The sequence below is a fragment of the Nothoprocta perdicaria genome, unplaced genomic scaffold (genome assembly GCF_003342845.1).
Source record: "Nothoprocta perdicaria isolate Ctin4 unplaced genomic scaffold, notPer1 scaffold_0, whole genome shotgun sequence".
NCBI classification, from domain to species: domain Eukaryota; kingdom Metazoa; phylum Chordata; class Aves; order Tinamiformes; family Tinamidae; genus Nothoprocta; species Nothoprocta perdicaria.
The window spans coordinates 17,229,080-17,249,342 of NW_020454092.1; the positions used below are offsets into that span (position 1 = coordinate 17,229,080).

The window sequence follows — 20,263 nt, forward strand, 5'->3', positions numbered from 1 at the left end:
GACCCTGACTTCACACTTCTCTCCCTTACTTTGAGTCACTGCTAGGGAAGATGTGGAGGCGTGTGAGTCATACCAACCTGAAGAACTAACCCTGCAGCAAAAGGATCAAGTTTGGTCAGATGAGTTAGCAAGCATGGCCTACCTTGCAACCAAATAATCCTGGCTGTTGGCAAAGGTGAAAGAAGGGAAGAGAAACGTGTGCCTAAGGGAGAGTGGCAATCCACTGCTTCCAATAGCAAGCAGTACTAAATTTAGTTTAAGCCAATGTCATATAATGCTGCATAAATAAGGATAAAACAATAATTCTGTTTCTGCCATTAACAGCCTCTCAGGCCATACTTATTTCACACAGAATGGCTGAATGAGCTGTAAAATATTCACTACGCACTGGCTCACCTCCATGTCAGATTCTAAGTCTATCTATTTAGGCAAGTAGGTAGACAAAATTTACGTCTAAGTTTGTCCACAAGTAGCATTGTGGTTGGTATTTTTTCTTATTTTGAAAGTATTTCCCATTGTCCATCTTCTTTCCTTTTAAAACATACTTTTTTATTTTGCTCCCATTTATTGCTCTTGCAAATCTAATCCTACAGAGCAGTCAGAGTTGCATGACTACAATGTTCCTCCTAAAATAGAAGAATTATTACTTGAGCTACAACCAAGACTTTGGCATTGAGTTACAGACACTGCTACTGCATCTTCCTTTCCAGTTTGAAAATAGTGTAGAATATCTAATCAGAGTAGGGCTTTATGGCCTCTCACTCCTGAATGACTGTAATTTTTGGGACCCAATAAACCTTTAGTGCAGGAAGAAGGAAGTAATCCTGGTCTCCCTCACATGGATACATCTGCTCTTTTCACTGTCATGATTTTGCCCACTTCAGTTTTCAGTCTAGATATCCAATCAGAAATCTCACAATAGAGTACAAATTTATTGAGCAGAATGAGACCTATCTTTAGATCTATCTAAAGAGATCTATCACCATTACATCCATTTATTAAGTTACAGAACTCATATCTTTTTTTTTTTTTTTTTAGAATCAGATTTAAAGCAACTGTTTATAAAGAACTTATCAAAAACATAACGGGAATGGGATGCCAGGGGAATAAATGACTCTCTCATCTGAAATGCATAATTAGCTTTTGGTTAAGTGTGCAATTAACATTAAAATTTACAATTAAGCATGATGTTCTAATCTTACCTTCTTTAAATCAATACATGAATTTACTTTCCAGCATTACTTATTTGAATCTCCTCCCTTATCAGGTGAGTTTCGCGGTAGCATCCTGTCATTGAGGTGACAACTGACACAAAAAGCTCTTTAAAACATTGCATTTTTGCCTTCTGGACAACTACAGCTTGGGGTCTGCTTTCATTCAGGCTTTTGAGTTTGTCAATGGCAGCTGTCACTCAGCATAAGTGCCATGACGCTTCCCACAAAAACAGAATGATGTTGCTTTGCACCTTCTTCCCAGCTGTGCTTACAGAATAAGATGTAGAATAAAAAGAAAACTACAAAAATATTTAAAGTTATTTCATTTAACCAGACAAAGCCTCGTTGAAGACGTCATCTTACACCTGGGATGGGTTAAAAGCTCAAATGCAGTCACTTTAGAGGACCCAGCTGACCCATTAAACCTTCAATGAATTTGACAGCATGCCCCAAAGTACAGACACTAAGAGCTTTAACTTTCTACCTGCAAAACTGAAACAAAAAGACATCCTCTCATGGAGGAAAATGGAAATAAAACACATCTAAAGAAGTATTACAGTTTTAATTCTGAGATGCCCAGAACCCAGGACAATCTGGGCACATAAAACACATGACAAAGACTGCAGATCCCAACACCCTGCACCTTTCCAGCATGCACCACACTGGCAAAGGGTGGGCTGTGTTTCTCTCGAGGAACTGTCTAGAGAGGAATAAAACCTCCTCTTGCTTCTACCTGATGTTTTAGCTTGAACAAAAGAAACCTGCATCAGGCCTCTGAAGGTTACTCACATGAACCATGTAGCGAGTGATGTGTGAAGTGTTCTGGCACACAAGGCTGTGGAGCTGACCACTGATTTTGTATCAGTCGGGCTGTGCTGTTATCCAAAGAGGTCACAGAATTACCTGGGATGGGGCCTGCAAGAAGGCCCAGAACTCACCCCTCAGTATTTGATCTTACCAAAACATCGCTCTGGAGATCAGCTGTATGTATCCATTACTACTCGTCACCAAGAGACATGCAAATACTCACAGGAAGAGAAAACAAAACATAACAAACAACAAACACTGTACTTGCATCCTTCTCATCTCAAATCAAAATCCCTTTTTCTGATTTGTTCTTCTTCTATTTGGATGTGGACCAGGTAGCCTTAAGTAGCTGCTAGGCAACCCAAACACTGTATTGAATTGTACCTGTATGCATTGGCTAAGACTAAAACATTACCTTTGAGATTTATTCATAATAAGGAAACACATCTAGCTGAAAATATAATAGCTTTCCTTTCTGATCAGTAATTAGCAACTATGGGAATACAAAACTGTTGATCAGGAAATAATCCACACGCATACCACACATGCAGAGAGAGAGATTATAAATTAGCTCTTCATAACTTTACCACAAGGAAGTACTTTTAAAAATAATTTTTTATAGACAGCAGTACTACAAAATTCTAAGTTATATATATGCAGACATTATAATGTCTGTATAGTATTAATATGTATACACAAAATATGTTAAAGGATAAAGGATATATGCCAAATGTCATCCAATTACAAAATGAACTTTCTCACTAGAAGTCATTTATTCAGTTTACACGCAGCCATCAATCTTAAACAAGACAAAAAAGCCTTAGAAGATTCAACATTAAGGAGAATCCAGAATCTATTCACTGCATGTTAACAGAGGATAATATAAAGAGCATTTAAAAAAGCAAAAATATTATTTCACTTAATCCCTCTCAGAACCACTTTACTGTTTTGTTTTCTAGCCAGAACTACATTTTCCTTAAAAACATTGTGAATATCTTTGATATGTCCTATTTCTCTATGCCCCTGAACCCTAGAGAAAAGACATTCTTTTCAAGTCTTTTCAAGTGAGTGATCATTTCCCAGACTGCTATGTGCCTAGCACAGCTGTTAGGAATCTTATTATAAATACCAATTTGGGTGCTTGAGGCTTTAATGTCAACAGAGCAAACAGGTTTTGATTACATCAAAACTGAACAGAGCAGCACTCTGTTCTTGATCATTACATCTGACAGCTTATCATATCCTGATTCAGAAAAAGGCCTCCTTCAAGCCCAATAGGAAAAAAATAAATAATTCTCTATCCTAAAAGTACTGATCAGCTTCTACTAGAGATACTAACTGCAGGACAGGTCAGACAGGTTACTACACTCACTGATATATCAGCACACTAGTAGGAGTCTACATGCCAGGTGACTAGAACTTGAAGGGGTATGAATTTTATTTTGCTTAAAAAAGAAACTTAAATCAACTTAAATAATCTTAAATAAATAACTTCAATCAAAGGAAGATATTCTGGTCCTCTTATCAACACAGGACAAAGCAAGTGGACATAGAAAGTCATTGCAATTCAGAAAGTTCAGTGGTAACCATTTGGGAGATTTTTTTTTTCCTCCTTTGAAACTTGTATGAAGGTTATTTGTACAAAACCTCCAGCGTGCCAATTCTCATCAGCCACAGCTGCAAACACTTAACTGAGCTGTGTAAGCATGGATGTGCTCAAAGAGATGCAAGTCTGCGGTGCAGGGAACATTACAGGACAGTAACAGTGTTACTTTCTGGATTTTATATAGAATTTTCAAGTGGTTAATTTAAACACTTGCACCTTCTCCTTCCTCCCTTAGGATGAAAAAAATCATATTAAACTCAATCCAGTTAGGACTTCATATGAATCTTAGATGCTCATAATTAAAAAAAAAAAATGTCTGGAAAGTTGCAAGTAAAGGCAAACTGTTAAATGTTAAGTGACAGGGTTTGACAAATGGAAGCAGGGAGCCCCATGCCCACAGCAACCGCGGCCTGCGTGAGAACTGGCAGGTTAACACGTTATCAGCAGCAGACAACAGGAGCAATCACATCCTGGCAGGCACCCCTTGCCCTCTGCCTTCTATCCTGATGCCTCTCAGCTGCATCCTACCCTAAAACCAGGTCCTTTCAGACTTGATTTTCTCCTGGTTTTACCTCCATGTGAGGTAACCCATTTTGTCTGTCACTGAAGGAGTTCCGCAGAGCAGCCACCACCTGTGCCACTGCACTGCAGCTAGTTCCAATGCTGGTTTTGCTAGCAATAGATATTGAAATGTAACAAGTTCCTTCCTATAGTTCTTTCAATCCAACAACTGCTTCCCATTTACAAGCACCTATTGCTAGGACAAACTAATAATTAGTGAGTCCATTTCTCTGTGTCTATGTGGGGCTTTGCTTTTTACGGAAGCAGAAAGGGTTACTGGAGGCACACTTGCAACACGCTGCAAAATAAGTTTCCAGTACTCCAAAATATGCTTGTGGTACCTGGTACAGAACAGCTTACAAAAATATTCTTCCAGCTACTCTCAAAGGTGACTGTTTACTTCTTGGGTTTGCAAAAATAATTACAACAGTCTATTTTGCTTTTGTTAAATGTCAGTCACAACATACACTATTTTTCATTAAATGTTGTAAATTTAAATCCCATCTTATTATTTTTAAATATCTTTCTCCGAATATGGTTCAGCTGAAATTGAAGCATTCCATTGGTAGCCAGAATCGAGACTGTAAATCATTTTTAAAAGTTAGAAAAGAAGTTGATAGAAAAACAATTTCTTTCCTACACATAGCTTTGGTACGTTAATAGCTCCACTGCTGCATGTAACCTGAAGCTACGTTGACATTACAGGTTTAGGCTTCTGACAGGTAGGACATAAACAAGTCCAAATACTGTGTTTTTCTTTTTCTTTATGTTTGCCTTTTGTTGTTTTTTGTTTTTTAAGATGTCCACACTTAAAGCTTTTGTTAAGGTTCTTAAATCATGATGCACATCAGGGATACTGGCAAGGAGCACAGAAATAAAGAGCACAAGTCACCCCCGGAACTGTCAAGCACTGACATGAACTTTGTATTGAAAATACAAGTTCATATCAATCTTGTTGATACTGGAGTATTACAGACACTTCAGCTAGTACTCTCTGCAGAATTACCCTGACAAACTAGCCCTTTTCATGGGAAGTTTTTTTTAATTTTTTAACAACAACAACAAAAATCCCTTCAGAACAGATTTATGTAAAACTCTCTCAATTAATTTTAATTCCAGTACCTTTATAAAAAGCATGCATCTTTCATGTTCTTTCTGCCTTATTTTTAAACAATTTACTAGAGAATTTCATGTTCTGAAGTTAACAAAATCAAATGTAGGATGAAAGACATTAAATTTCTTAGTGGGCCTAAAGTCTGAATATTTCCATAACTCAAACTCTTACTGGAAGTAAATAGTTCCATGCCATGTTCTAGTTTCAAAACCAGGATTTAGCAACAAAGAGGATCTTTTATTATTTCATTTGTTGTATCTGGCACCCAGCCACATAAGAAGAAAAAAGAAATGATATAAAATGAGGAAAAATCCTCATTTTAGATTATTACTCTAAATTCATGACAGTCACAATGAGAATTAATGTTGTAATTACTATACTATTGCACTGAGATCTGATAATTAAAGATTAATTCTAAATCTGCTGCATATGGATCAGTTAGAAGACTGTGCTCTTGGCTGGGGCAAGTGTTGGGTGAAATGCTGTGCAGTTCCAACTTACCTCCAATACCCAACCTGACCTGTGGGAGAAACCATTAATAGACAGACATTCTGTGCTATAGAATTACCTCCTAGAAGTTGTTTAAGAGAATGACAGTCTGATCTCTGTTATCACAGAATAGTTAAGGTTGGAAGGGAGCTCTAGAGATCATCTAGTCCAACCCCCTTACTCAAGCAGGGACACCCAGAGCACGTGGCACAGAGTGGCATCCAGGCCGGTTTTGAAGACCTCCAGAGAAGGAGACTCCACAACCTCCCTGGGCAGCCTGTTCCAGGGCTCTGTCACCATTATCTGAGATCTTTCTGCAAAACAGAAGAAAACTTTGCTCAGGAATTCAGCTGAGGCTTTTTGGTACTTCAAAATAAGGCAATCTTAGCCTAGCTTTTTAAAATGTTTAATAATTCACTGGGACACAGAGGGTCATGCACTACCAAGATCAGCTCCATAGGACAAAGGCAATTTAAGTAATTTGTCAACATTTGTCATGAAAGAAATCATTTGTTATTCACAAAAATAAGCAAACATCACAAGCTATTCACCAAATTGCTTGTCTTTGGTCTTCCACTCTGCACTTCAGGAGACGTTGATTCATGTTTGCGTGTTTGTTTTGCTGGCCTTGGATGCTGTAACTTCAAGTTTGAGAAAGTCCCAAGGTGGGTTTTTGAGCAAAGGGACCCTTCAGCTTACCTGTACAAGTTCAGCCACAGGAGCCACATAAATCTATACTAACCCACAATCTATTTCCAAAGAGGTCGTATTTACCATCAAACCTCTGTTAGGTTTAAAATAAGGCATTTTTGGGGAAAATGTTGGTACTCACCCAAATCTGCAGTTTCACTCGCTTGTCATTCCTATAAACGGTTTTCACTTTGAAGTCAATTCCTACTGTGCTAACAAAGGCTGGTGTAAACGTGTCATCTGCGTATCTGAAGAGGAAGGACGTTTTACCCACACTGCTGTTGCCAATGATCAGGAGTTTGAACATGTAATCAAAATTTTGATCTGAAGTATCTTTCTGCCTGTATCTGGCATCTGTTACTGAAGCCATCTAAGAAAATGAAAAACATTAAAACAAAGCAAAGTTAAGAGCAGTTAGTCTTGTTTTCCTTAACTGCACATCCTAAGTTTAGCTTCTCTCTCCACTTTCTAACAACATAACCATTACATCTACACAAGAAAGAGGAATGCACCTTGAAATCCTCTTTGTAAGGTCTGACTTTTAATTTCTGTTATTCCTTTGCACTGGTAAGATTTTTCAAACCCAACAAATGCACCTGTTACATTGCTTTGTTTTTAAAGGAATAACAGATGGCTACTGCTAATGGTTCATATATTAGTGGGAAAACATTCTTTACTCCAACGGCAGGATGCCAGCGCTGTTGCTGTGATAAATTTCAGTACTGCAACCAAAACTCAAAATCTTTGACCTTGCACGATATTACACAGTGTAGTAAGTGATCACTGAGGCAGGTCAAACTAAGTAATCCCTTTTAATAGTTATAAAAGGAAATCTGCATTACTATCTCATGCACCAGTATGATTCTATTCTTACAAAAGCTCTTCCTTTAAAAAAAAAAAAAAAGAAAAAAAAACAGAAAAAACTTAGCCATAGAATGAGACAAAAACATCAGTGGGCAAAGGGAACTTCAGTTAACAACTTGGAATCCATCCAACATTTATCTACTGTCAGGACCATGGCTAAAATAAACTGCATATCCATATAACATGATGGCTCTGTAGGGCTGCAAGGAGCATTTGGAAGGGATGGATTAACTCTTCTGGTTGCTGGCAAAGGTGAGAGTTGAGGACAATGGGTAAAAACAAAAGCAAACAAAACAAAAATGATGCAGCCTCAAAGATCCCTCCTTCTCTGGTGACCCACAAGCGACTTTGGAAACCAAAAAGCAATCAGGGAATCTGAAATACTGAGTCAGTCGGAGCTCATCAAGCAACCCATCTGCTTTAACATACACAGCTCAGACACTTGATGGGAAAAGGCCAGTGTCTTTTCATCTGTATTTGTGTAGTTGCCTTCTGCTGTGGTACAGACTGGATTTATCACAAAGAGGAGCAAAGGGAAGCTTGGAAGAATTTACCTTGTAACAGATATGCCAGCTTTTCATCTTTAAAGTTCCTTTCAAAGCCTGGCCCAAGGCAAATGACTTGCCCTGGGCTCCCAAAGTCAACTAGGGCAACAACTCTCAACTAGGGCAACAGCTCCTAACAGCAGTAGCACCTCTCCCACCAAACTAGGATATGTGTTATTCACCTGCTATGTCAGAGGCTGGAAGGATGCTGAAGTCTTTTTCTCCCCCAGCATCCAAAGTTAATATTTCCTTCAACTTGGACTCACAGGTATCTTTGGGAACAAAATTCCCATCTACTCTGAGCATTTGCCTGAATACTTTCCTTTTTTAATCAAGTCTCATCCAAACGTGGACTTCACTCACTTGCTGGACAGGGGAAAAAAAGAACAAAATGCAAAAAGTCAAAAACCAAAAGTTTTGAAAACATATGTAGTTAAATGTCTATAAAATAATATTCTGTTCAAAACTGACTTGAAATGGGATATCATTTTAACCTAAGTTCCCAAGAGATGGGAAACAAACTAAAACCATCTCTGTTTAGACTTCAGTAAAACATGTACGACTGTTTAGCTCTGGTTAAATACAAGCAGTTTTCTCACACAGACAAGGCCTAGTGCAACAAAAAGTTCGTTCATATACTGCACATTAATATCAATAGCTCAGGACTCAACAGCTCCACTGAATGCAGTAATATCTTCCTACAAATGAGGTTCTACAGGATACAGTAAAGACCAGTATCTATCAGAATTTAACTTCAATTGCTATTAAATAAGACTAAGGTCCTTGGTAAGCACTACAAAAAGCTCAAGTACAATTTTTCTTCTGACCAGTGTATCAGACAAAATATCTTTATTCATATCTTGTGGTTCTTAATAGAAATTTTTAAAATAAAGAATTCAACACCAAGTGACTTAAACACACATGCTCAGGGAAATGCATACACTGCCAGTTTCAAATAGAACACTCAGCTGCAAAAATAATAAATCCAAATGATTAGCTGATTTGTAGCATCACCAAACTGGAAGAGAGAGACTTATTCTATATTTGAGTAATTTATCTTCCTCACACCCACACGTGATTTCCACAAGTGCCAACCCACACGTGCAGTTGCTAATATGGAAAAAAATTCTTTACTTCTCAGAGGCTTGAAGAGTGACATGCCCTTATCACTTGAAACCTGGTCATTTGAAGATGTACAGGTAGACCTTTAAAGAAGAAGTATCCCACTAATCATTATCTTTTTTTTTTTCAGCTACCCTCATGGAACGCACTCAAATACTCCAAGAGAACCTTTTAACTGAAACACTGCTGCCTCCATTAACCCCCTCATCGCTATCATCCAAAATGTACCTGGCTACAAATGCTACTTTCACATCTCAATTAAAAAAGCAATTACAGAATGTGACCAGCTAGAGCAGCTTTGTTAGAAGCATAATGTAGAAAATAAGATCAAATGACAGTTGGACAGAAAGTGGTGCTGTTGTCATAGAAGCACAACAGTCGCTGCTGCGGGCTCGCGACCGTGCTACACAGAAGATGCTGCAGTTCAGTTCACTGAATTATTAGAGGCAGGCTCAGAGAACAAAATTTTCAAAGGCAAATTGCATCTCCTTGCTTAAATTTGTCTTTTCCCTCTCCCTCCTCCAGTTAGTAGAGTAGAACTGGAGGGATAGTCGTACTAATGACTGCAGATAACTGGTGAAGTTGTGCTCCATGAGCATTTAGCCTGGAAGGGTTCACAAGGCTGCCTGAGCATACGTGCTTGCAGCTTCAAGCAAAGAATGAGCAGACCCATCTCCTCTTCTCATCCTTACCTTTGCTCACCCACTTGTTGTCCCATCCCTGTTCCCTGCTTATGCCAATGCTAGTAACTGCACAGTGATCTGATTCCTGCTAAAAATAATTCCTCCTAATAATTTTTCCTAGTTTTCAGGGTTATTTTTTTCCTTAAGTTGGTTCTGTTCTCCGCTCAAGGAAGCAAAGATGAGCGGACCAAAGGGTGGGAAGGGATGGCAGTCACTGAGCTTCTGAGAAAAATGTCCATGTAACCACCCCTCCTGCGGGCATCCTGCACTGAGCAGGAAAGAGAAGTGGAGAAAACATCAGACTGCAACCTTGTCCAAAGAATGCAAGCAAGAAGCCTGCAATGGTTTCTGTTTTGACTGTTTTGAAATAGTCCTCGAGCAAATTCCTCTACAATATTTAACTTCATCACAAAAAAAAAATAGCGCACACAAGAAGTTGCCAGTAAGAAAATCATCAAGAAATCTGTAGTATGAACCCTTGCATCTTTTGGTTGTTTGCCTGAGTAGCCTATTTCTCTGTAGGTAAAAGCTGATATGGACAACTTAATTTCCCTATATGCTTTAGAAATGGAATCAGAGTCTCAAACATATCCATTTGCTTCAAGTTTTGTGAGAAGAGGCTGTTGCATAGCTAAAAAATACATTTTGAGGGGAAAAAAAAAGTCTGCAGTGGAAGCTCGTCTTTTATTAGAGAATCCACACAAAAGAACCACCCTATAAATGCTCCAATATCAATACAAATCTTCACTTAGAGCTTTTTAGACCCCCAAGAATGCATTCTTCAATCAAGATGCCTCTCCAGCCTTAATTTTCTACTTCAGTCTAATGCAGTTTAGGCAGCAGCCAGTTGCCCTAAGACACCTTCAGAGAAAACCAGCCTCCACTGCAAACAAATGCTCAGATTGCTCAATTAAATACATCCACTCAGCCTCATTCTTTACATTTGTGCCTATCACTGGTGAAGAACCAAATAGTTTTGTAGGGTAACATGAATCATTCAAATATTACTGCTCTTACAAATCAGTAATGTTGGTTAACTTTTACCCCAGCTCTTCAATATTTAGTGCCTACAGCCAACTCCTATGAAAAACAATACATGAACTGTCTAAACCGATTCTGTTGGAAGAAGCGGGTAGAAATCAACTGGTGTATCTTGCCATGCACTCACCTCCAGAAAAACAACTATTGATTTGCAGTCATTGGCAATCGACAACAATTAGCAATAGACAACAAAAAATAAAAACTGCAGTATTAGCTGGGAAGTTGAGCCTCCTCTAACAGCCACACACATCCTTGTTGACAGACATGGGTGTTTTCATGACCCACTATCTCTCACAATATAGCAAGGAAGGAGTCCAAATTACCTTTGGCAAAGGGTCCTCCTGACCACTCTTAGTCACTTCAGTCAACAGGGAAAGGCAGTCAATGCTGATGGAACTTAAAACTATACATAAAGAAATATTTGCACTGAATCCATGTGTTCTCTATGTTACGAATTCTATGTATTTTAAAAGTAAGTTTCAATATTTTTATTGCTTTATTTTTAAAACACGAACTGAACTTTACCGTGTTTTATACCAGCTGCAATTAAAACCTGATTGGTTGATTTTAATTGTTTCACCATTATCTGCTAGTACATGTGATTTTCTTTTGTTAGACGGAACAGAAACTAGAGATGAAACTACCATTACCTATTTCTAAGGCTCAAAGCTCTTATGACAGCATGCTAGTTCAGATTAGCTCCAGTCTAGCTTTACATATCTTGAGCAATTGAACCTCCACTGTTTGTCTAACATGCTATTTTGCTGTCTGACTATGCTGTCATGGCTAGGAACCAGTCCTGTGTTGCACAGTCAAAGTTTCCTTTTCATACTTCCATTTTACTATTTTGATATGTTGATGTTCCAGGTATTAAAGTCAGATAACAGAAAAATAAATAAAAACATAAACACAGAATATGAATATATTACCATCAGTTTAAAGGAAAATAGTGATAATACAGGCAACAAGAGAAGGGTGCAGCCACACCTTTTAGACTCCTGGATATCCATAAGTTACTAATGAATGTGGAAGGAAGACAGGAGATTAGATACAATCACTTCATAAAAACAGAAATAATGTGGCTCAGTAAAGGCAGAAGTAAGAAAAAACAGTCCTAAAGTCAAAGATCATTGACCTGCCCAAGCTCTTCTGGAAACGTAGCAGGAGCATCATAGATGCTTCTGGAGAAGAGAAAAGACTACGGGAACTACCCTGTAAATTAGGCAGTATGAAAGAAGGTAGGAAAAGGGGAGCTAAACCAAAAGACTCCTTTCATCTCTAATATTTATCACTTAGCAGTAATCCACGAGAGATATTATTCACTCAAGCATAACTTATTTTCAAAAGAGTTAATGCTGTCTTTATTCTCCTCATACAAAATATTAAGAAGTGCACCTATATCAAAAAAGTAGTCTAGTTCACAAACAACACATTCAGGGTACTTCCTTGTTATAAAATCGTCTCCTTTATGTGCTCCGTCATCTGAAAAAAATATTTCTTTTTTTTTCTTCCCCTTCCCCAGGAATTAAATTAAATCTTGAATCAGATTGCTATCAAGTAATAGATTTTTTTTTTTTTAACAGCCATTGTATGGTGCCCTAAGAATAAAGCTCATAAAGGAAATGCATCCATGACCTTAAGGAGACTTAAACAAGTGCTAGAACTACAAGAAAGATTTAGCAGAAGCAGAAAATACATTACAAACAACTAACTTAACTGCTATTAAGTATTACAAAGATAGTTACCAATTTAGATCTATAATCCATGAGACAGATGGAGGCTTTGCTGTGAGTATATGAATCAAGAGTGGCCACACTGTTGAACCTGTGATGTAGAAGCAAAAGGATTACAATGTTTATGATAATGAAGGATAATGAGAATATTACATAGGGGACTAATGAGCAGACAGGTTAGATTGTGGAAACATGCAAGGGCCTGAACATGCTTCACTAGAGAAAGCCCCATAGTATGAAACAAGAATAGAAATGCTGCTTGAGTTACTGACAGATACTAAGTTAACATTGGTACCTGGAGCCATCAGAGATTATGCAGATTAATCTAATGTTTAAGTTGCAGATAAATTCTAGAAGTGAACACAACGTCAGGAAGGAATCATTACACATTTCCTGAAGAGAGCCAGCAAAGCAAATGGTACCAAGGAGCAGCTGAAGTGTATCTGTACGTATTTTTGTTTTGCACAAAGCCTGGGTCAAAGTCTACTCAGTTACTGTGCTGCAAAAGCCAGTTACAACAGGACATGTAAATGGCTGCAGTTCCCCTTGCAGAACATCCATACAAAAATGACTGCCTTGAAGTAATAGTTATTCTAGATTTAGAGCAGAAAAATATAACAGCATTTAGTCTTCTTCGCAGCTAATATAATATAAAGGCTACTTTGCCCCAGTGCTTTTTCCTCTCCAGTAAAAAAAAAGGGGCAAACAGTTGTTTTGTTATCCCAACTTGCACTACATGGCCTTATGAAGCCTGCTGAAACACCTGGGAAAATTTAGACCTTATATTAATAATAAGCTGTAGCTACCTGCCCTCGGCCAGAATTTGGACCAAACCCTCTCACAATCTACACAACAGATCATCACCTTACTATGCTCTTGCACAAACTACTCCACGTTTTTCACAGAATGGTTACAGTTGGAAGGAACCTCTAGACATCACCTAGTCCAACCCCCCCCTGCTCCAGCAGGGACACCCAGAGCACGGGGCACCCAGTCGCATCCAGGAGAGTTTTGAAAATTTGCAGAGAAGGAGACTCCACAACTTGCCTGAGGAGCCTGTGCCAGGGCTCTAGCACTCTCACAGGAAAGAAGCTCTTCCTCACATCCAGATGGAACTTCCTGTATTTCAGCTTGTACCCCTTACCCATAGTCCTGTCACTGGCCACCTCTGAGAGGAGTTTGGCCCCATACTCCCTACGTGCCCCACATATTGATCAGATCCCCTCTCAATCTTCTCTCAGCTAAACAGGCCCAGCTTGCTTAGTCTTTCCTAATAAGACAGATGCTCCAATCCCTTAATCATCTTTGTTGCTCTGCGCTGGACCTTCTCTAGAAGCTCCACATCCCTCTTATACTGGGGAGACCAGAACTGCCCCCAATACTCCAGGTGTGGCCTCACCAGAGCTGAGTAGAGGGGCAGAATCACCTCCCTTGACCTGCTGGCAACATCCTCCTGATGCAGCCAGGATCCCATTGGCCTTCTTGGCCACGAGGGCACTGCTGGCCCACGGTTAACCTGGTGTCAGCCAGGACTCCCAGGTCCCTCTCTGCAGAGCTGCTCTCCAGCAGGTCAACCCCTAATCTGTCCTGGTGCCTGGGGTTACTCCTCCCCAGGTGCAGGACCCTGCACTTGTCCTTACTGACCCTCATGTGGTTCCTCTCTGCCTAACTTTTTAGCTTGTCCAGGTCCCTCTGAATGGCAGCACAGTCCTCTGGAGCGTTGGCCACTCCACCCAGCTTGGTCTCATCTGCAAACTTGCTCAAGGTGCCCTCTGCGCCCTCGTCCAAGTCATGGATGATCAGGTTGAACAGCACTGGGCCCAGTACAGATCCATGTGGGACACCACCGGCCACAGGCCTCCAGTTGGACTCCCCCATTTATTACCACCCTCTGAGCTCTGCCATCCAGCCAGTTCTCAATCCACCAGAATTTTCCATTCTGATTACATTTCTCGGTGTCTTCACAACCCTGTTCTCTGAAACGGTTCGTTGATTTTTGTGACAATCTCTGACTCCCACCTCAGCAGTGCCCACCATTTCAGCAAGCTTGTTTTTGAAGCTTCATCCCAAAAGATTAACTGTTCGATAGAGAGCAAAAATAAGTCGACAGCAAAGAGCAAAAACAAAAGGGAATCTGTGTGTGTGTGTGTGTGTTTGTGTGTGTGTGTGTAATTTAAAAATCAGAGAAAAAAAATCTCATACTGACATGGAAAATTGAAGTTGATTTTTTCTATCCAGAATTAAAATTTATTAAAGAGTCCAGAAGTCTTAGTATTTAGACTCTGGAGTGAATTTGCTCCAGAATTCACATGTTACATGTGACCCCAATATATAGAGGACAGTTTCGGGATAAAAACCTCTAAAAATGAGTGGTGTTATTTATATTATCCTTCCAGATTTGGGAGTAGAGACTTTAAAGAGCATCCTTACAATTTGCCGGACACAGAAGAAAAGAAGTCAAGAATCTGTGGATATCACCACCTTCCATCAGCTCTCTGACCTCACATTTTGGCAAGCAGCAAACTAGGATTGTTGTTAGAAAGATTTCCTTGAATCAAATCGATCTTCCCATGTCTGGAACCTTGCCTCCCATTTCCTGCCTAAATAGACAACATCCTTACACTGCATTTTAGGACCATGACAAAACTTACAGGAAGAAAGGCATAGTTCCATTATTTTTGCAATGGCAAAAATGGAAGGAAATAAAAGTTTCTACATCTTCAATCTTGTTTCTGAGCAATTTCATTGTGGCCATTTTATTACCACTTAATTTAATGCTTGTTGACAAATATAGGAGATAAAAAGACTTAGCTGTATAAAATCCTCCCTTTCTAACGGAGGACTTCTAACACAATCCAGCTCCACATCCTCCCAGTGTATGCAGGGAATGATAGAGATTCACATTCTCTTTTTGCCTTGGAGAGCAAACACAGAGTTCCTCAACCGCCTTAACATCCCAGTGAGCCAGGAAATCATGAGAAAACAGCCATTTTCGGAAGTCACAGACTCCTGCTTGCCAAGGCCGACCCTGAACCTAGCCTTGTCTCCAGAAAACAGCAGGAGCTGAAAAGATTGATCCTGTTACAAAACATATGGTCATTAAAGCACTTGCTTCCTGTTACAAACAGTGCAGCAATGGTTAGAGATAACGGATTTCAATCAACTCTCCGGCTATACATTTCTGCCTCAGTTTCCCCAAACATAAAAATGGAAGTGATTTAATACTTTCGAGTATTTCACTACTGAACACACTCAAGTAGCGTGTTCACTACTTCACTTAAAGTGCACTTCAAGTAGTGCAACGGAAAAAAAAAATAAGGAGTAATACAAGATGAACCCCTATCAGTTCTGCTGCAATACATTTAACCCTCTGCTGGCCTTTCCCCAGCCAGGGGCAAGCAATAGGTAAGTTCTGTGCAGGGAGAGCGTTTTGACACAGAGGGAGCAGTGACCGTGCTTTGTCAACACAGTAGATGATAGAGCAAGTTCAGATACAGGCGGAAATTCATACGATTCAGAGATACTGACTTAGACCATATGCAGATTCAGGTAGACTCTGGCTCATCAAGATGCCCAAGATATCTTTACAAATTTCTCTGTACGACCAAGAGCTCCAAATCCTTTCATTTATAAGAAAAGCAAGTCAGTATTCTGACCTAACCAGGCACCTGGAGATTGGTAGTGCCTTGTAATAACCATTTGTAAATCTGAACAGCTGGCAGACATGGCCAGCTCAGGATGCCTCTGCAGGGCAGATGAAGTTGTATCTTGTTGCCCTTTTTCCTCATCTCCAAAGGAGAAAATTGATAGTGAACAACTTATTTAGTATCTCCATGCTAGCTCGCACTCTGTGCTGTGAGGTAAACCAGCAGCTAAGCAGGACTACAACAAACGTGAGAATTGTTGTAAATTCCCAAACATGAACCTTACTGCTTATTCCAAAGACCATGTACTCTCACGCTGCCATAAGCAAAACACAAAAGCTCTCTAAGCACTGCACAACTTTAGTCCATTCTGTAAAAAATGTATCTTCTGCATAAGGTTGAAATTACCATGTCAGGACATTTCTCAATGTTAGCCTGATAAAGAAATACTTCCTCAGCCTTTAACTAGCAACAGTCACAGACCTGGGGGGAGGCTAGGAGGACAGGAGTCTCCTTCCCTCGTGTTACCGTCAGCAGATGTGATGCAAGACCTCATGCTGTTCAGATCATAGTGAAAAAGAGAAAGAGTAAGTTGGTGTGTGTTGCAAAGAGCTTTTCTATCACAAAACTTAAGGGACAATGACAACTCATGTGCTGATAAATACATCGCATGTGTTGCCTTGCTACACCTAAAATGTGTTAAGGACAAATACCACTGGCAAATAAATACCACTGAAGACTTCTCAATTTATTACCTGAAAATGTGGCAGACCTGCAACAGGGCAGTATAGTTTTGTCGAAGTTACAAAAACTATCTCATTTAAAGATTGCCTTATTTACCTCTCACCTGATTTCTATCTCAAATTGTCCTGACAAAACCAACTCTTCAAGGCAGCAACCACATCAAGGCTTCACCATATCTATCAAGATACATATATAAGATATATAACATCTTCTAAGATAGCAAGCACAAACAGTAAAAAAGCTTTTAAATTACACACATAAAGCAGAACATGGCTTTATCTTGCACCCACCTAACGCAACCTAATGCTAGTAGCCTCATAATCAGACATCAAAGTTGCAGTTCCAGTAATGTTTCCTCCTTGTACAGAAAAAGGAGTAGTGAGCAGAAGATGAGGGGAAAAAAAAAGAAAAAAAAAAAAAAGTGGGCAATCCAAACACAGGAGTATTATTTTAATCTGGAGTGAATCAAAAAGCATGTACAGAATCATGAACTGTCGTCTCAGACCGAGAGAAAAATTCAGGTTAGAATTAATCTCTTTTTTGGTCAGGTTAGTGGTTCTAATCTAGGTCAGATCTACCCAACTCACTGCACAGAGACAAGAAGGGAGGCAAAGGAAGGTGGAAGCGCAGATCTCCTTGGGGCAGCCTGCGGTCCCTCAGCAAGGCACATTACCACAGGGCACCCTCGTGCCGCAGGCACAGAGGAGAACCCATCACCTCAAAACATATGGCAGAAACGGTGCTCGTGGTGCGAGCTGGAGGAACGGGCTGTTTCAGGCTTTTTGCAAACGAGACGAGGATGGGTGCTCGTGGTGTGAGCTGGAGAAACGGGCTGTTTCAGGCTTTTTGCAAATGAGACGAGGATGATGAACGCGCTCATTCTCACCAGAGGTCCGCGTGGCAGCAAGGAGCAGGTGAAGTCTCCTCGTCCAGCCGTGGCAGCTCTCCCCTTCCGACAGCCGCAAAGCTGAAATCTCCCATGTCCCAGGGACTCGTCTCACCACTGGTCAGTTGTGCTGGGCTTTTTACTTTCTTTCTTTTTTCCTCATTGTTCAGTGAACAGCAAACAATTCCACAGAACGACAGAAACCAACCAATATCACCTGCCAGCTGCAGGGCAGGCTGGCAGACCTGCCTGCGGACTGCCCCCGGGCCCTCCGGCTATTCTAAGCACAAAACACCGCTATTTCACCCTTCACGCTCCATAAACACTCGGTTCTTTTTGCAGGGGAGGTGCGTACAAACGCTCCCTAACGCGTTTCTCCCCAGCTGCTCCCGAGGCAGAGCCTCTTCCAGGGCACCTCCCGGCGCCGGCTTCCCAGGGCGCTCGGCCCGCGGGAGACACGGCGCCCTGAGGCGCGGCGGCCGTTGCGCGCGGCGGCGGCCGTTGCGCGCGGCGGCGGCCGTTGCGCGCGCCCGACCGTTGCTCGCACCTGTCGCTTCCCGCCGCGGCGCCGTGAGGCGAGGCGCGCGCCGGCCGTTACCCGCCGCCCCGCTCCCGCCTTTGCCGTTAGTGCCCGCGGCTCCTCACCTGGGACGGGGCCGCCGGAGGAGCCGAACGAAAGCGCGGAGTCCAGGCGAGCCGAGTCGAACCGAACCGGTCCCGCGGCCGCCGCTCGCGTGGCGGTTGCCGCCCCCCCACCGCCACCTGGGGCGGCCCGAGGGCGGGGCGGGGGCGGCGCGCGGGCCCGGCCGAGATCGTGGAGGGCCCTCCCGTCCGCTGGGGTTGCGGGAAAGGTTGTTCAAGACGTGGCCGTTTTCGTCTCTGTTTCCACACAGCCGGGTGCAGTTTGCTTCCTCACAATAACTTTGTTAACTCTGAAGCCTACTGATGACAGGGCTAGCTCTTAGTAGCATTATGAGCTATTACTCTAAATTGTCGGTGTGGGGGTCAGCTGAAGTGGCGCCTGGCTTCAAAATCCCACAAACAGATCCCAAGCTGAAGATGAGGGACCTCAAGATGAGGGTCCCCTTCAATCTGGCTTGTCAAAAGAGCTGAGAGCTCAACACTGTTTTCAGAGATGATCCCCTCAAGAAAGGGAACAAGACTAAAAGTGTGTGTTGAAAAGTCTCTCCAGGGTGATGGATCAGGATCAGCAGCCACAGTTGGGCATTTAGGGCTGCATCAAACGCACCGTGGCAGCTGATAGTTTTGTCACCATAACTCAGGCGCACACAGTCACTTTTGCTGCTTGTAATGCTGTTTGCCCAGCTAGTAATCTTAAGCAACCTTTTTAGGTGTGGATTCACCCAGTTTCACGACGAGCTTTCCCTTTTTAACCTTTTGAGGCATTAAAGAAGTCAGTAAAGTACTTTTATTGCTACATTTTCCCAGGGCAGTGGGCTACCTGTAGCAGTGCGAGTGTGTGGAAAGCAGGCAAGCCCAGCACTTTGGTTTAGCTGGCATATATCTAATGCCTGGAGCTGCAGGAGAGTCGCAGTGGAGCTTCGGGGATCTCCAGGAAACACCATGGATCAGAGGTAGGACATGGCTGCTCATCTTGGTTTAAGTCAGAGTCATCCACTGGCAGCTCTGGGGACACTTCTGTCCAATTCCCAAATTATTTTTCACCTTCACCTAGAATGGAAACATTTATTTGCCCTTGAGACCCCAGCTGAAATTATCGTTGTCTGGTCAAGAATTTAAACAGTCCTGATTTATGTCTCAAGCAAGAGATGAACTTTGTGTAGGCAATTTGGTGTAATCAATACTGGAAACAAGCCCCATCTTCACTACAATAATTATTTCACAGCCAGCTCAACAGGCTGACACCCACAAAAAGCTTTTCAGCTCTTTGCAATCCTTTATTTGCTCTGAGAAGTATGTTTGCTGCGTCAGGCTACGTTGTGGCAGCAGTGGGGATAGTGCTCGATGTTTGTCATGTGGCTGTGGACAGAAACCTGCATCTTTGATGCCAGGAACGCAGTATGACTTACATTTACTTCTTATTTGTTTGTTTAACTTAGGTTTTATCTTCTTAGCAATCATCCAATTTAAGATCCCTAGATCACAGTCAGAAGCACTGAGCCACTTCAAAAGGCATTTCCAGAATTCGCCCCATTCCCACAATGCCAGTGTTTATGTCCAGCCACACATGAAAACATTATAAAAGCCCTTTCTTGGTCTAAACTGAGAGAAGAGATGTATGTAGGTAATAAGGAGACAGGGGAATTTGTAGTGATTCTTTTCTGAGGCTGTTTCAGGAGCTGTCTGTCACTTGTTTTCACCGTGTTTCTCTAATTTAGAGAGTGAATATTGTTTGCACTTCCACTGCACTTTGCATCCTGGGTTTGACATTGTACAGCTGTCTGCTCCTGGCACAGCTCCCTGTGAGGGAGACCTGAGTTATTTTAGATTTATAGCTGGGCAAATGGAGACGTGGCACAGGAGAGAGCTCCCACGAGC

General features: G+C 41.4%; 1 protein-coding gene across 5 annotated transcripts in view; it reads right to left on the reverse strand.

Annotated features, from left to right (window-relative positions):
- Positions 1-18,436, reverse strand: part of RAB3B (RAB3B, member RAS oncogene family) — a 55,083-nt gene extending 36,647 nt beyond the window's left edge. The window contains exons 1-3 of one of the 5 annotated variants that reach the window (XM_026034142.1): positions 18,389-18,436; positions 12,482-12,560; positions 6,624-6,851 (exon numbers count right to left, since the gene is read on the reverse strand). In XM_026034142.1, the coding sequence (XP_025889927.1) occupies positions 6,624-6,851; positions 12,482-12,502 (249 nt within the window). In that variant the 5' untranslated portion in view covers positions 12,503-12,560; positions 18,389-18,436. Of the gene's footprint in view, positions 1-6,623; positions 6,852-8,072; positions 8,257-12,481; positions 12,561-17,743; positions 17,819-18,388 lie in introns of those variants that run through there. The other 4 variants (XM_026034125.1, XM_026034117.1, XM_026034134.1 and 1 more) reach the window with 4 other exon arrangements.
- Positions 18,437-20,263: the final 1,827 nt, after the last annotated feature.